The sequence below is a fragment of the Physcomitrium patens genome, chromosome 1 (genome assembly GCF_059467195.1).
Source record: "Physcomitrium patens ecotype Gransden chromosome 1, ASM5946719v1, whole genome shotgun sequence".
Lineage (NCBI taxonomy): Eukaryota > Viridiplantae > Streptophyta > Bryopsida > Funariales > Funariaceae > Physcomitrium > Physcomitrium patens.
The window spans coordinates 4,713,155-4,730,062 of NC_143410.1; the positions used below are offsets into that span (position 1 = coordinate 4,713,155).

The 16,908-nt window shown below is 40.1% G+C and overlaps 1 protein-coding gene across 3 annotated transcripts; it reads left to right on the forward strand.

The window, feature by feature from the left end:
* Nucleotides 1-974: 974 nt before the first annotated feature.
* Nucleotides 975-14,872, forward strand: LOC112286498 (kinesin-like protein KIN-12C). 3 transcript variants are annotated; one of them, XM_024528433.3, is made up of 36 exons: nt 988-1,071; nt 1,281-1,372; nt 2,111-3,121; nt 3,389-3,544; nt 3,704-3,787; nt 4,017-4,136; nt 4,284-4,397; nt 4,510-4,602; nt 4,762-4,851; nt 5,007-5,077; nt 5,186-5,260; nt 5,346-5,433; nt 5,570-5,628; nt 5,827-5,890; nt 6,014-6,079; nt 6,168-6,287; nt 6,466-6,570; nt 6,682-6,917; nt 7,095-7,161; nt 7,278-7,343; nt 7,561-7,623; nt 7,800-7,879; nt 7,974-8,127; nt 8,223-8,324; nt 8,438-8,560; nt 8,660-11,866; nt 12,007-12,081; nt 12,367-12,558; nt 12,904-13,002; nt 13,092-13,237; nt 13,366-13,477; nt 13,608-13,718; nt 13,821-13,991; nt 14,109-14,174; nt 14,267-14,386; nt 14,604-14,872. In XM_024528433.3, exons 3-36 carry the CDS (start codon nt 2,285-2,287, stop codon nt 14,721-14,723), a joined length of 7,452 nt encoding a protein of 2,483 aa, XP_024384201.1. In that variant the 5' UTR covers nt 988-1,071; nt 1,281-1,372; nt 2,111-2,284; the 3' UTR covers nt 14,724-14,872. The 3 variants fall into 3 exon arrangements, with proteins under 3 accessions (XP_024384224.1, XP_090102412.1, XP_024384201.1); XM_024528456.3 differs by having other exon boundaries at nt 975-1,372; nt 12,469-12,558; XM_090246286.1 differs by having other exon boundaries at nt 975-1,372; nt 8,459-8,560.
* The last annotated feature ends 2,036 nt before the right edge of the window (nt 14,873-16,908 follow it).

Below are 16,908 nucleotides of genomic sequence, written 5' to 3' on the forward strand. Positions count from 1 at the left end.
AAAAACAAAACAAAAAACAAAACAAAACAAAACAAGCAAGCAAACAAACAAACAAACACAATTGTACCAATTGGGTACCTCTTCTGCTGTGATCTTTAAAATATGTTAATTTTCATGCTATAACAAATACGTACAATTTTCTTGCCCCAAATTTTCAAACAAATCATTCATATTGTTTTGAAATTTTGTGTGAAGTGAATAATAATTATTTTTGTTGCGGTTGCTAGCATCACTTTTCTTATTACTGTTATTTGCATGTAAGAAATTGTTCATCACGAAAGATAAGAATTTCAACAAAATTGAGCGTATCAGAACTTCCAAGATTTCATCTGCACAGGAACTTAGAATTTTACCTGAACAAATGTATTAAGTCTGTATTTGTTTCAATTATACGTATAATTTCATAAACACACATATACACAATACATATGCATTCATATGCTACACAGTGTACACACAGACACCTTCACATAAACAAATAAATGCAGAAGGAGCATACAGCATGAAATAATGTCTGTTCCAATATCTAGAGAACTTGAAGGAACAAGTGGGAACAACTTCTATATTCATGGAGGGAAATCCCATGTCCATTATTTGTTCAGTTTGCGACCAAAAGACCCCAAAGCTAAATATGAACTATAAGCCAATGACCCCATCAACAGTGTACTGTCTAATTTCATCAATAACGAAGACCCTCCAGAAGAATCCAATGATAACTCGTCCCACAGAAAGGGTAATATTGTTAATAAAAGCAAATGATAAAGGAGCAATCCCACCGAATTCGAGCCATTAGCGGAAGAGAAATAGAGCGCCAATTCTAACAAGCATGGAGATCTGGCCATCCCACGTCAGTTCCAACAAAGAACGTGTCCTCTTCTGGGCCTTCTCAGGCCAGTTCCTGTTCGGAACATGTCGTCGTCAACCGTTTTGAATTCAAGGGCCACGTAACGGCTGCTCTTTACTCCCCTGCGTTGTGCTGCGCCATGCGGTGGTGCTAGAATGGTTTCGAAAATCGAGCTCCGTTCCTGCATGAGGATGGTTTGAATGCCGCTTTTTAACGGAGGGAAAAAAGTATGCTGCGGTTGTCGTTGTCGAGTGTTTCTGATCTTTGTCGGCTATTGATGAGAATGATGTTTTGAATTTATCCAAACCCGACGAGGAACTAGGAACCGCGAGATCCGAGGGTAGCAGACTGCTGCAAGGCTGTGTGAGATCATGTGAGGACGGAGGCGGTGGAATGTTGTCGCTGCGTGGTGTTTAATGGGATGTAGTATTTGCAGGCGTAGTTCAGGTAGCGTTTGGGTCGACGGAGCGTTGGATTCGACCTCAAACTAATGTCCGTGTAATCGCGTGAAGGAGGAAGGGAGAGGAGGTGAGTTGTGGAGCATTTTGTTTGACAATGGCTGAATGCAGGTGGTAGCAAAAGATGCGCGTGCTATCTTCTGTGAGGATCAGAGTGTGGATATGCTTGAACGTTTTAGAGCAATAGATTCGAGTGAGGTTACCAAGGTCTTATAAGGGTTTATTTTTTATTTTTTTTAATCGTGGTCTGCATTTCAGTTTAACTCGAGAATTCTAGTTCCTGCTGTAGTACTAGTGTGAGCAATGCCTGGAGCGGTGTAGTGGTCGGGATTCCGATGTTGTTGACAACGCCGCAATTCATTTGATTTTGAACGGGTTCAAGTAGATTTGAGGAACACTTATTCCTTGAATATTATCATACGCTATCGTAGTTCTCGATCCTTGATTGTCCTTTCAAACATAAGTTAGAGAACGACATGTGGGAATGAGTCTAACCAGCCGGGGGAAGAGGTGGGGGTTTCAAGCGAATTCTGTAGTTAGGGGTTTTTAATCGTTCCTGCCAATAAATACTTGATTGAGTTCTCGCCATTTGTTTATCTCCGTAGAACTGTTATTTCCAAAATAGTGTCCACTTAAATGATCACCCATTGTCCTCACAACAATGAAGGTGTGATATTCCTCGATTCCTAAGATCAATTTAAATCTGCGCAATCTGTGGGGAATCTACTACTTGAGCCGTGAATATTTTGTCCTGAGAAAAATTCCGATGCTTTCTGAAAACTTATGCTTCAGGTATCATCTTTTTCAGGTTAATGGTCAATTGGTGCCTGCTAACGCTTGGATGAATGCCATGTACATTATCAAGAACGTATTCTTTTGTGCCCGAGCTTTGCTCTACATTCCACTGTGATAATGAGGAAGTTGTTCCCTCTTCAAGCTCGTCAATTCACAGGATTAGTAAGGTCCTAAGGTAAAGAAAGCCATGGCTATTGGCACGCCACCGCTGCGTCTCTCAATACGAAACTCTCCTCGTAAGAATACTCAGGAGTCCGTGGAGTCAAGTGGGAGCGATGTGGGTATTGCAACTCCATCTCGAATCGGCACCATAACGTCGGCACGAAAGGCTCTTACTCCCATTGCCGAGATCGTCAGCAATCCGCTGACATCCGATGTGCCAGTTTGCGAGGCTATTGCTCCAAGTCGAAAAAGGAATGTAACTACTCCACAGAAGCAGACTGTGGAAAATAAATCATTTTCCGATGCAGAGAATGCCACCGACTGTAAGGAAGGCTCTGCAGTTGGCACATTGGGAAATCTGGCAGGGATAACGCCGGGGAGAAGTAAGAATATTTTAGCAGGTCTTTCTAAAAAATCACCTGTTGTAGCACGTTCAGTCCAAGAATTATGTTATTCTGAAACACAAGCAGATGGTGCTCGTACTCCCAAAAGGCGTTTGGCATACAATCCTGAGGTCGTTCAAATACAAACCTCCACCAAGAGTTCGACGAAAATACCTTTCGAACATCTTACACCCAAGGTCTTTCGGAGTGCGGGTAGGAAGGTTGCGAATGAAGCAGAGGTCGGGACGTCCTCTCGATGTGGTCCTGCTCAGTTAATTACACCATCCAGCGCCAGGTCAACTCGCCCTTTGAAACATGGAGGGGCCGGAGGGATTCTGTCTTCAGGGCTGGGCATTCGAGCCAGCGTATCTAGTTCTTTGAACCGACAGCTTGTGATGCCACAAACAAGTCCTCATTTTATAGAGCAGCCTTTTGATCTCGAGCAGGATCCTAATTTCTGGGATGATCACAACGTCCAGGTGCGTTACGTTCCACCCAACCTGTTTCATGACTATGGCCTGAGACTATACGGGAGCTTCATCCAGAAAAGCTTCGTCCACAGTGGATTTTCACTAGGTGGCACCATTGAAGGCAGGGGGAATATCTATAGTAACTGTAATGGTGATGCATTCGTAAACATGTCATTTACATATTACAAAATAATATGTTGGTTAAGCGAAGCGCTCAATCTGGGATTTTTGACATTTTTTTTTTTTTTTTTTTTTTTTTTTCTTCCTTTTGAACAGGTGCTCATAAGATCTCGTCCAATCAACAACGCTGAAATGGCAAGTCAGGGCTACACAAGATGTCTGAAACAAGAAAATGCTCATTGCATTACTTGGCTTGGCCAACCAGAGTCGCGGTTCACCTTCGATCATGTCGCTGGAGATAGCGTGACACAAGTGCCTTCTCATTCTTACACTCATGTGCAAACGTTTCAATCGCTCGTCTAAGATACGTTGGTGTCGTTTACACAATGCTTGCTGTCAGTTTTCAATCATTTGAGGCTTTGAAAAGAGGTTAGTACTGCAGTTGTTGACCTTCCAATTTTACGTTGTCAGGACAAGTTGTTCAGAGTGGTTGGATTACCTATGGTGGAGAACTGCATGTCCGGCTACAACAGCTGCATGTTCGCTTATGGGCAGGTAGATAAATTTGCTACAGCAGAAACACCTGAAAGTGGTGTCACCACATTGCACAGAAGGACGCATTAGAATTGAGAGCAACCAGGGAGTTTGTCATCTGCAGGAAAACTTGATCTGCGTTTAAGCATGTAAATCAATTGATGATTTATCGAGTTGGTTGTACGCTCCTTGACCTATCTTCTGATTCACTCTGCACATATGTGGTTGGCTTTTTCTTACCTTTGAGCAGACTGGAAGTGGAAAGACGCACACAATGTTAGGAGACCTCGAACGTCTTGACAGAAGTCCGAGTGACAATAGGGGAATAACTCCACGTGTGTTCGAGTATCTGTTCGAGAGGATCCGTCAGGTACGCTTGAAGTCTATGATAAGATATTGGGACTTGGGAATCCTCAGCTTCACTATATACTCACGACGTTAACATCTGCCCAACGACTACATACACTTTATTGTCAGGTTTTTGGAGATTATCCACTGAAATTGACTCGCACTGCAGGAAGAGGAGAGTCGAAAGCATGAAAAACTAATGTTCATGTGTAGGTGCTCCTTTCTCGAAATTTATAACGAGCAAATCACCGATTTGCTGGAGCCGACATCAACCAACCTTCATGTATGACGTTCTCATGCAAGATTTTGTGCTTTCGCATCAACCTGTGACTCTAAGATTTCCTGTGAATAAATGTCTAGATAGCTCGATCATATTTTGTTTGAACCCAATGCAGATGCGCGAAGACACCAGGACTGGAGTGTATGTTGAGAATCTATCCGAGGTTGAGGTGCAGAATGTACAAGATGTCATTGATCTTCTGATCCAGGTACTGTAACGCTTACTTCGCCAATTCGAAGTACGCATAGATGCATTCTTGTAAGGGACCGTTGCACTTGACCCTGGCCTTCTATGATGTCGTCAGAAGAATTTTTCAAACCCCAACATTCGTCCGCTTCAGTTATAAGATTTTTGGTTGGAATTTCAGGGTGCTTCAAATAGGAGAGTGGCTGCGACTAATATGAACAGAGAGAGCAGTCGCTCCCACAGCGTGTTCACATGTATAGTAGAAAGCAAGGTAACTTGTGATTGTAACTTTTTTCCATGTCTCTTTACTTGACTTGAGATGCTCACCCTTCTAACAGTCTGTATTTTGATTCTATCCTTCGTTGGTAGTCTGGTACCTGGATCTGGAAACGTCTGGTTAATGATGCTTCTGTATTTGTCTGACAGTGGGAGTGTGATTCTTTGACGAATATACGATTTGGTCGTCTCAACTTAGTTGACCTCGCTGGATCTGAGAGGTAAACTTGAAATTATGTTTCTCTTTTCCCTCAATTCATGGACATGGTACAGATTGTCGTAAAAAGAGCCGCATGTCGTGCCTAACTGGGCATTGGCATGCTTTACAGGCAGAAATCTTCAGGTGCAGAGGGTGATCGCCTTAAGGAAGCCGCTAGCATTAATAAGTCGCTCTCGACGCTTGGGTACGATATTTTCTCTATACTGGCCATGTCTACTTGGAGAACACGATGCTATCATAGTTTAAAGAAAATTCGTCCTCTGTTTCAGGCTTGTCATTATGACCCTTGTTGATATCGCCAATGGGAAGCAACGACATGTTCCTTATCGTGATTCCAAGCTTACATTTCTTCTGCAGGTAATTGTTCCTTATTCTAAATCAATTCTTCCTCGAATTCGCGTATCAATGGACACCAGAGTAGAAATGATTGTTGCTTCTTTTTTGGACCCAATACCATCTTTGAACTATCTAATTGCCAGCTTGCAATGCATAGGATTCTCTTGGAGGCAATTCAAAGACCATCATAATTGCCACCGTGAGCCCTGCCAGTTGGTAATAGACAAACTATCTGGGACCTCTTTGTAATTCGATGTCTTAGTCTGTTCCAATTTTTGAGATTGCAGTTAAGAATCTTGAGGAGTATGCCGGACGCCCATAGCATATTCTATCTCTCTTTCTTCTTTTCTTTTTTATTTCCCTTTCTTACTATGGTCAAGCCAAGCTCTAATTTGACTTTTGTTTGCTTTTCAGTAATGCTGTGGAAACCTTAAGCACACTGAAGTTTGCACAACGTGCAAAATTAATCCGCAATACTGTAAGCTCTCTCTCTCCTTCAGAATGATTCGTCACTTACACAGACAACCCTTGGGTTTAAATTGGGAAACCTGGATGCTCTCTTAAGTGCATGGTTTTGCTCTAATGTCTTGGTTGGTGACAGGCTGTTGTCAACGAAGATGCCACTGGAGATGTCAAAGCTTTAAAGCTACAGCTACAGCTTATGAAGGTCTGATTCTCATATCTTTATTTTTGTTTGCACTATGAGTGCTTTCTTTGGGCAAGTGTTCAAGTAAACTAGCATTTTGTTTGAACAGGAAGAATTAGAGCGCATTCGGCGGCAAAGCATTTCGAGCATACCGTCGGCGCTGCTTCCTGTTGATAGGTCTTGGGATGCCACAAGAGCACTTGGAAGCCCAACCGGTACCAATAAACAGGTTTGTATTGCTTTTGGGTATTAGGATGACAGGTTCATTTGTGTTTGTGACGAATATAATATCTGCTCTTTTGCTATAACTCAACTTCATGTACTGCTGAGAAGCTGACGAATTTTCAATGTGTCTATGTCCTTTCAGTCATTTACGTGTTGTGTTCGGTTTTCTTCTGGTTCATCAGCTGAAGGCAATGGAATCGATTGTGGCCGGGGCTCTTCGGAGGGAAAAAGCTGCCGAAGATGTTACAGAACGGCTAGCTTCTGAGATTGAGCAGCTCAATCGTCTTGTGAGTACTTCTCAGAGTTATCATGAAGCAATTTTTATTGATCGTGATCCTTATAAGAATCACCTTTTTTCGGTTAAAATTCTGAACCGCAGTTTTTCTTTTGGAGTACAGGTTCGGGAGCGCCAGCAAGAATCTCAGAATGCCAAATTAATTCTACGGTTTCGAGAAGATAAAATCAGAAGACTGGAGGCTCTCTCGCAGGGTATGCTTGAATTAGATTCCTATCTTGCACAAGATAAGCGCATGCTCTGTGAGGAAATTAAGCTTTTAAAAGCTCAATTGGAATGTAATCCTGAGATTACGCGCTTCGCCATGGAAAAGAACCAGCTCTTGGATCAGATAAAAAGGTACAACGTCATTGCCTATGTATGATATGACTAAGAATTTTAGTAACGTTTCGAAACGTATACTGATTACCCCTTTTAACGAGGTCAGGAGCTTCTACTTTTCATAATTACAATTGTGAATGTAGAGAACGTGAATTTTTACCTCCTGATTCCATAGCATTGAGTCTTTCTTTGCAGTCTGAAGGATTTCCAAGATGGAAAGCAAGAAGTCATGGCGCAAGAAATTTCTAATCTACGTGACAAGGTATGGGCTCTTGCCTCTTCATACGCAACAACCTGAAAAGGAAAATGAGTTGGTCTAATTAAGCTATTTTAAATTTATAATCACATTATCCAAGCAAGGGCATCATCTGTGTGCAGGTGTTAGAGATGCTAGAGGGAAAGATAGCTAATGAGCACGTTCGCAGCTCACTGTCAGCATCTCAGGTGTGTTTCTATGCCCTTGTCTCCTCTTTTGACGCCAAGTTTCACGCTTACAAGATTCATCTTCTAAGTTTTATTTTATTTTATTTTATTTATTTTTTCATTTGTTGATATTATTGAGTTTATCCAATCTCCAGTCATTATATTTTCTTTATTTCTACATTTAAGAAGTAGTGGAATACCTTGTACTTTAATAACATTTATATTCTTGTATTGTCAGGGCCATATTGCGACCTCAGAAATTATTGCAAAAGATCGTGAAATTGAGCTTCTACGTACTGAGGTAGAGTATCCTCAGACAGTTCATGCAAGACTTTCTATACATCTTATCAGCATGAATACTTTGCGTCAATTCATATTAAAACGTAGTTCAAATTTTCTTCGATGTTGTGTGATTGGAAGTCTACCTTCGAGGATTTGGATGATTTCAGTATTGCTTTTGGATTGTCTGTTTAGCAGGCAAATGCTTATCGTTCCGATTTGGAACATTGTCGTAACAACTTGAACTCTGTGCTGGAATCCCATTCCGCGACTTCAAGGTGAGACACCTGTTGACCCACAATTCACCTCCACGTTGACTAATCGACTTCGGTAATTAGCCGGCACTTACGAAAGCTGCCTTTGCCAACGCAGACAAGTGGTTGATCTTCAAGCTCTTGTCGAGCAGCTGAGAGGAAGTGGAGGTGAAGAAAATTGCCTTAATAGAGAATCAAACTACGAACTTCTAGAGAAGCTGCAGACTGAGCAACTGCAGCACACTATGGAGCTCAAAAGTCAGCTTGAGCAGGTAAAAATGTTCGCCTCCTTCCTTCAACCATGTGTTTTGTTTCGCCACTGATTAAAGTGGAAGTACTTACGAGTTGGGATACATGAAACTGGCAGATGGAATTAAAAGCAGAAATAGAAGGAAGAAAGAGTCATCTTCTAGAGTCTCAGTTACAGGAAAGTCTTCAAGAGGCACATAACTTGCACAACCAACTTCAGGTGTGTTGTTTTTGAACAGATCCTCAGTAACGTTTGTTTTGTTTTGAGATGTTAACCTCTACGTACGCTGTCCGTCCTGAATCTCCTCTCGTGATTTATCATACGAGTTTCAGAAGCTGACACCCAATACTCAGGAGGTGGAAAGCTGCATAAGGATGGAAACGGAAGAAGCTGGTGATGAGCAGAAGCGGAAACTGATTGACTATGATGCCATGGCCGTTATGTGGAATCACAAGGTACTGTACAGCTGATTTATCTGCAAATCTGCTCGGTAGTGTTTGGAAAAGAAGAGAATCAAAATGCTTCTTGGGGATTTTAACATCTTTCAATTTCAGGAATCCGATCTCCGTGCCCAACTTGAGAAAGTTCAATCTGCGATGGATACAATTCTAGAGAAACAAGGTAGAGAGCACGAGGAAGTCCTTGTCTATCAGGAAGAAATCAGGCGCTTACGGCAAGAGCTGATTTCCTTAGAGGCCTCCAGAAATGAAGAACAAGCACTTCGGGAGCACTTTGAGAAGAAAAATAAGGAACTGGCTGCAGAACTTAATAGGCAGCTTGAGGAAGCCTCAAGCAAACTTGCTCAGGAGAAGGCAATCATTGATGCTTTGGAGAACCAGCATTTATTGGCAATGAATGAAATCGATACGTTACAAGAGAGTCACAAAAAGTTGGTTCTTAGATTGAAAAGAAGAGAAGAAAAAGGACGGATGTTGAAAAGGAGAATTGATCGGCTCGGTTGGGAGTTGACTAAGGAGCACGAGCTCCGAGATGTGGAAAGAGAAATGGAAGATCGAGAAAAGCTTAATGAAGAAGAACTGATGGCGTTAGAATTGAAGCTGGAGAATGCTAGAAAGGAGCTTGAGACGGCTCGAGCGCTGAATGAAAAAATTCAGGAAGAGCAACATCTTCAAACGATGAGGCAACAAGATTTAGATTATTCAAGATCTGAAGTAGAGACTGAGACTGCCTTCGCGATCACTTCGATGCAAGATGAGCTCATGGCTATGGAAGATGAGTGGCTTGAGAAAGAAACTGCCGCACAAGAGCAAGTGGCACGGGTTAGAGAGGAACTGGCAGACACACTTAGGATGTTAAATGAAATTCGTCATGAAAATGTAAATTTACGGAAGGAGCATGATGCTATGATGAAAGAAAAAGATGCTGAGATAAGCACTTTGCGGAGGAGCTGGGAGGCTGCGTCAGGAAAGATAATAGATTATCTCGCTGAAGGAGATCAAGCCCTTTTTGATGCTGTGCAAGAAATGGAATATCTCGTTGAGCTGTCTATACCGTCCGGAAGAGTGCAACAAACGAACAAGAACAAAGCTTATGAATTTCTATGTGAACAACTCAAGCTTGCTCAAGATGTGGCTAGAGAGACTGAACGAAAGGTCAGAGCATTGTGCCGCGCAGCTTCAGAAGCATCTCCTGAGGCGGACAGCAACAAATTGAGCTTATCTGATAGAGAGAGTGTGTGTGGACTCCTGCGAGGTTCACAGAAGTTTGAGAACGCCACAAACGAAATTATTGCAAGAAAGGGGTGCTCTGATAGGCGGGTAGTGGAGTGCGAGACAATGTTAACTTCTATCCAAGCCGATTTGGCACATGCTGAATTAAAATTGCGTCAAGCCGAAGATCGTAATTTGGAACTAGCTAAAGCCCAAGAAGCACTCATCGTCACAAGTCAACAGTGGGATTTGGAGAAAACGACATTAATTAGCACTTTACGTGCAGTGGAACAGCAGTATGCCGTCGCCCAACAAGCACTTTCTGATTTGCAGGTTGGAACGATGTTCTCTGAAGCACCGGAAGGTGTCACTGAGGAGGTAGAAGAACTCCGCCTTGCGAAAGAGAAGTGGGATATGCAGAAAAAAGAGTTGGAGAATGAGCTCGTGGAATTGCGTGCCGCTCTTACGCAAAGAGATGCTGAATTTATAAAACAACGCATGTCTGACGCTAAGGAGGCGGTGGTTAGTCGAGATAAGTCGAGGCTGACGGAGAGTAAGGTAGCAGGTTATTTTGTTGAGGATGAAAACTGTATTAACCAGAATTTGGAAGTTGAAAGACACGATGCTGGTGAAGCAGCAGTTCGACTCGTGAATCTAATAAAGAAGAAGGAAATAGTACTTAAGGACACAAATGATGCCCTTGCGCAGCTCAAGTTGGAGCTGGAGAAAGCGCTAGAGGCACACGATTCTCATCAGCAGCACAGTGTCGAATGTGTGGCCGAGAGAGAAGAACTACTTTTTAAGTGTGAGTCACTTGAAAAATGTTTGAACATTGCCACTTCAAACACTTTTCACGCAGAGGAAAGATTGGATACCTTGCAACTCTTAATAGAAGAGTTTTCGCAAGCGGAAGGGAAATGGAAGCTTAAAATATCTAATCTAACCTCACAGGTTGAGGTGATGAGAAGTCTTCTGGCTGACAAGGAGGCAGAATGGAAAACTTTGAAGAATGAGAATGAGCAACTTCACATCGCTCTTCTCTCTGCACAGAAAGAAGGCATCTCTGTCGCCTGCGAGCTTACAGCGTTGAAGCAGAAGCTCAGAAGGTCAGATTCACATGGAAGAGATCAGCTGGATCACGTAGAGCAGACAATCGAAATTAACCACATAGATCACGGCCAAAGAAACCCTGTTTTAGATAGGCGAAGAGAAACAGAGATGTACGAGGATGAAATAACAAAGCTGATAATGTTGGTAGCTCAATCCGAAGAGCGATTAGTCAAGTTGGAATTGGATTGGAGAAGGGAGAAAGAAAGATTGCTGGCAGAGAGGGACATTGCGAGGATGGATGCCAAACAGAAGGGAAGTGAAGCTGCAGCGTTGGCGAGGAACTTTGAAAGGAATCGGGCCACATTATGGGAGGCGGAAATGATGGTTGATGCTCTTGTTCAGGCAAAGGACAGTGCTAGGAGTGATGGTGAGGCGTGGAAATTGGAAAATGACAGGTTGCGTCTGGCTCACGAAGTCGCTCTTAAGAACGTATATGAGGAGACTCTGGAAGTTCTAGCAATAATAAAAGAGGAGGTGGATAAGACTAAAAATCACTGCGAAAAGGAAATTGCTACCATGACCGAAGATATTTATGTGCTGATAGACGGACTTCATATTTCTATTGGTGCACTGCAACATGACTTCAAGAAAGCACAGATGAGCATTTCTCTTTTGGCAGAAGAACTAGGATTTGCTGAAGAAATTCAGCACAACTACAGTGCGGGGTTGTTGGAGGAGGAATTAGCTGCCTTGAATACTGCATCTGCTAATGATGAAGAAGAATACCTCATTATGAAAGATCAAATAGCAAAGTTGCGAACATTGGCGATCGAATTAGACGCGGAGCTGCAGGTCAAGGTGTGTGCGGTGAAAGGTCTGGAGCAGGAACTTCTTCATGCTGAAAAGTTGCGAGACAGCTTGCTTCAAGAGGCTGAAAGTAATATTAAGGAGGTTGAAAGTCAGAGGGATTCATTACAAGTAGACTTGTCAGCACTGAAGAAAGAATTGGGGTTTGCCCAACATACTGACAAGGATGTCGACGTATGTTCCCAGCTCATTTTGTCTCAAACTTTACAACAATATGTATGGTGGATGTCTCGACCAAATCTTATTTGGTTTTTTTTAAAATGGAGCTTCTAGTGCTACGGCTAACATTCAATGTATCGTTGAAATGCTTGTAGCTTCAAGCTCTAACGACAAGAATCCCTACTCTGATGCTGCTTTCCGGGGGTCAAGCTACTGAGTACCATTGCAAGGTACTGACTTGTTTCAGTTACTGGTTTCTGTCATAATTCTCCACCCTGCATCTTTTAGCCTTGTGTGTTCCTGATAAATTTAGTCAGTATATAGGATTCACAATCACGCTATATTCATCATGCGAACTCAACATTCTTCTATTGAGGACGTGCTTTTGCTCAACAGGTTCTGAACTAACGTTTAGCCTTAATGAAAATTACAGCTTTGGAATTGTTTAAATAATCACCTTTAAGCATGCCGCAAATTTCATCCAATCGGTGGTATTGTGATTTGGGTGTGTTCAGCTCAATGATTTATCCTCTATGGTAGAGCAATTCAAAGTTGAAGACCGTCGTTTGAGTTCTGCACGTTCACCTTTCAGCCGTATTGATAAAGGCATACTGCAGACACAGACAGCTGATCTGGATGCTGAGTTTCATGCTCAAGAGCGCCGCATTCAGGAGCTTGAAGTCTTAGCTGTAGATCGGCAGCAAGAGGTAACCGAAGCTCTTTTTAAAAGTTTTAAGTTCGAGAAAGAGTCTCTAGTCTGCCACACGAGACTAGCAGTTCTCCTTTGTAAACTCGAGGAATTTGTAAGCGTGAGATCTGTAGGTAACTTGAATTACATTTCAGTGCAACCTCATATTAAGCATGCTAACCATGGACACTATGTGTACATTTCGTAAAATGCGCTGCTTACTGTAGTAGTCTGTTACAATGAACACTTTCGTCGCCTGGTGGTTCCGTGGCTGAGTGTCCTTTGAATGATTGACTAGATATTGTTGGACTGAAATCTGGACCGAAATTAACATATTCTTGGCATGTCATCCTGGATTTTGTAGATATCCGTCCTGAATTCAAGGCTTGCTGAAGCTGAGAGCCAGACTTACGACGTTGTTCAAGAGTTACTTGGAGTGAAATTAGACATCTCCAATTACACGGTGTGTTTCCGCTTGCATTTTACATTCCAGGATTTTCAGTAGTTTCTTTTATGAAGACTGCTTATTCGCTATTTGTTCGCATTCACCAGGAAACCCAACACCTAATGCAGAGGCTAGCAGTAGATGTCCGTCGCCAAAGCATCACCCCAAATGGACCAGGAAGAAATCTGGTTCAAGGTGCCGAGATCCAAAAGCTGAGAGATCAACTTGATGAGCTCGTTGGGGAGAGAGAAAGGTAAATTACCAAGTGCGTCTGTTATGAGGTTGGATTTTATTTTTATGTTAGAAGACGTCATATTTAATAATCGTAATTCCAAGGTAGATTAGTAAAGATCAATATCTGAGTTGCATTATATTCTGCAGCTGGCTTGAAGACTTGAATAAAAGGCATGCGGAGATTGTTGCCCTCCAAATTTCTGCAGAAAAAATGCGACATCGTGATCTATTTATTTCAGCAGAAAATGAGAAGTTGAAGGTGTGGACGTCCAGACTAAATTACTTTGAGTTTACAAGTTTCCCTAGCTTCAGACGTTCACTCTGCAAACTTTAGAGGATACAGGTTTTCACCTATGAATTTCATTTTTTTGACAACATGCTGGGCACAGTTGGATAATGCAGGATACATTGAAAGAATAACAGAGTTGGAAAAAGACATCAAAAAGCTATCTGGGCAGCAGAACCTCCAGCAACGAATTCAGCATCACGCCAAAATAAAGGTATACGTTCTCGCCTTGATTTGACCTTGCTAAGAAAATTAATGCTTTGACTTGGTGTATTGTGTATGGTTTTTTGTATAACTTGTGTAATTCCTGATGCAGGAGGAGAACACTGCTCTACGACACAAAATTGAAGACTTAAGCGCTAAATTAAGACGAACAGAGGTCTTGTTAGCACGAGTGACCGATGAGCTGGCAAAATACCGGACAGCAGAGGGCAAGACCCCATTGCTAAACATCGACGAGGAGCAATGTCTTCGGATCAAGCTTCAGGTGATTCTCAGAGTTGATGACCTGAGAATGGTTTACATCGCCAGCTTAGAATTAGTTAAATTTTTAATTTAAAATAACACCAAGTTCGCGAATTAAACGTCGGGGAACTTGTCGCAGGAAGCCGAGGATGCAAAGATACAAATGGCTCAGAAGTTATTAAAGATTTACTCCAGCATTGTCAAGGTACATTTTTATCTTCAGATATTTGCTAACGTTTGCATTAAGTAGAATCCTTGCCAAGAAAACTATCTGAGCCCGGTTGTCTTGTTATGCAGGTTGCAGATTGTAACCTAGATGCAAGAGAGGTTGACCATGAGCTAGCTATGTTGGCTTTAGAGAAATTGCAGGGGCGTATTCGGTCTACCGAACAAGAACTTGCGGAAACCAAATTCAAGGTAGTGATATTTTCTTAGAGCCAATTTGAAGTAACTGGATTTGAATGTATGATATGCAGCTAGGTACATTCAGAAACCGTAACAGCATGAAGAATTACCATTGAAGTCCACTACAAACTCTTGGTCCTAACCCTGAGGAGGTTTCCAAGTGAAAATCCTAGCTGCAGATACTCACGTTTTTCTTGCTTCACTGATCAATGAAACATGTTTGTTGCAGTCCAAGATTGATGGAGAAAAAAGAAGACTGAGTGACCTTCGTGCAGCGCTTACACCATCCAAGTCTATCAACATCTCTGGCGACCAAAATTTGTTTTGTCAAGTTCAATACTTCTCTTAGAATTTTAGCACTTCAGAAATTGATGAGCAAAAGTATTACCCAATTCATTCTTCTGTACCCTTTAAGGGTGTCAAAATTCTGCCTGTACATCATTCTTGTACAATATGTGACATATAAATTAATTCAATAAATTGTTTCCCTATTGTTAATCTGAATCTACATTGATGTTAGGTCTACATAGTTGGGTTGTCATTATAAACAGTATTTTGAATGCTCAGTGTACAAGCACACCTCAAGCTATTACATATTTATATATACTCCAAAGGTTATTAATTGGCTCATCCAGATCCCTTTTCCATTGTCCCAGTATGGGTCCCAATCCCCTCCTCCCTTACCCAGGTGTGGAAATTCCCTTACATGGGGCTCAATCCTCCTCCCTCCCTACCTAAAGAGAGAGAGGGATTGACGCTGGTGCTAGAGCAAGGAAGAGAGCTAGAGAGGGAGGGAGTTGAGGACCCATGCCAAGGCAAGGGAGAGAAAGAAGGGGATTGGGACCTCCATTGGAATAAAGAAGAGAGATAGGATCTGTGTTGAGGTGAGGGAAAAGAGAGCTTGACAAGCCAATCAAAAGCCTTGGGTGTGTGTATTGACATAATGGGTGTGTATGTAGCAACTTGAGGTGTGCTTGTAGCTTGAGCCTATTTTGAATCAAGTAATCAAGGATATACAAATGCTCATAGACTTTACACAAGGAATTAATTGATTTATCCCACATACAATTGAAACACATGTTGAGGAGAGATGTATCTCAAGCAACACTAGTTTCAAGATAGATGAAGGTAGTCACAACATAAATGTGTAGCAAATGCCAAATGGTAATCAATGAGAATCAAATGAAAAGTCTAAGAAAATAAACTTTTAATGTGGGAGCATATGACATCATGTGATTTATTGTTCCAAATTCACATGTTATACCACGGACCTCAATTGTTACTTATGTATGAAGCAATAGAAAATCTAACTCGGTAAATATTATTAGTTCAAACCTATAGAAAAAATAAATAATTTGAATCACATATGATTGGTTTAAAGGAGATATCAAGTAATCTTTTGTAATAATCCAATGTTTTGGTTGTTTTTTTGTTTGTGTTATTTATTTTTTAAAATAATTAATTTGATTAAATTATGTACTTGTTATAGCTTTTTTTCATTTACATACAAACAACTACCTAATATTAAATGGATTGAATGTATAAGCATATAAACAGACAAGTAGATATAATATTTAATAAAAAAAGCTATTTTTTCTACTAATGTTACTTATAGTATGTAGTTCACATAATGGATAAAAAATAAGTGGATTAAATAGAATAGGTTAAAATAATCATTGATATAAATTTTTAAATCTCTTCTTGACACCAACATTACCTTTATAGAATACAAAATTTAACACAAGTATAAAAATAAAGAATTAAGAAATAAATAGATTTGTAATATTAAAATAGATTAATTTAAAATTATTTAAAATACCAATGAAGGAATTAAAGATATATATATATATATATATATATATATATATAAGATAGAAAAAAAATACATGAGTTATTTTATTATTATTATTGAAAAAATAAAAATTATGTAATTCTAATTTATACTCAAGACACAATATGTAGATAATTTTTTGTAAAAAATTCATCTTTACAATTCAAAGTTAGAACTATAAAAATAAATAAATAAATAAAATAAAATCTAAATTATATTAAAAATCATGTACTTTTATAACCAAGTGTAATAGACATTATAAGTAGCAATAATGTAAACGAGCTACAGGGTTACAATATAAAAATAAACCATATAGAGTAAATTAAAAAAATAATTTGTTACTTATTATTAGATTAAAAATATGCATATGTATATGTATCCATATATATATATATATACATAAATTTATACAAAATTATTATTTTATTTTTATTTTTATTAATAAAAAAATATAAATTTATATAGTATTATAAAAAAATTAGAAGAAGAAATAAGTTTATAAATAAATAAATTACTTTTATACTTTATACAAAATAGAATTTTATACAAAATAATAGATAAAATATATATTATTTGATTTTTTATTACTTATTACTAGATTTTAATGCAATTAATATCTTATTTAAAAGTATTGTAGCTATCACATTTTTAATGATTTTATATGATGCTTATTAACTCCTATCTCTTATAATTATTAATAGAG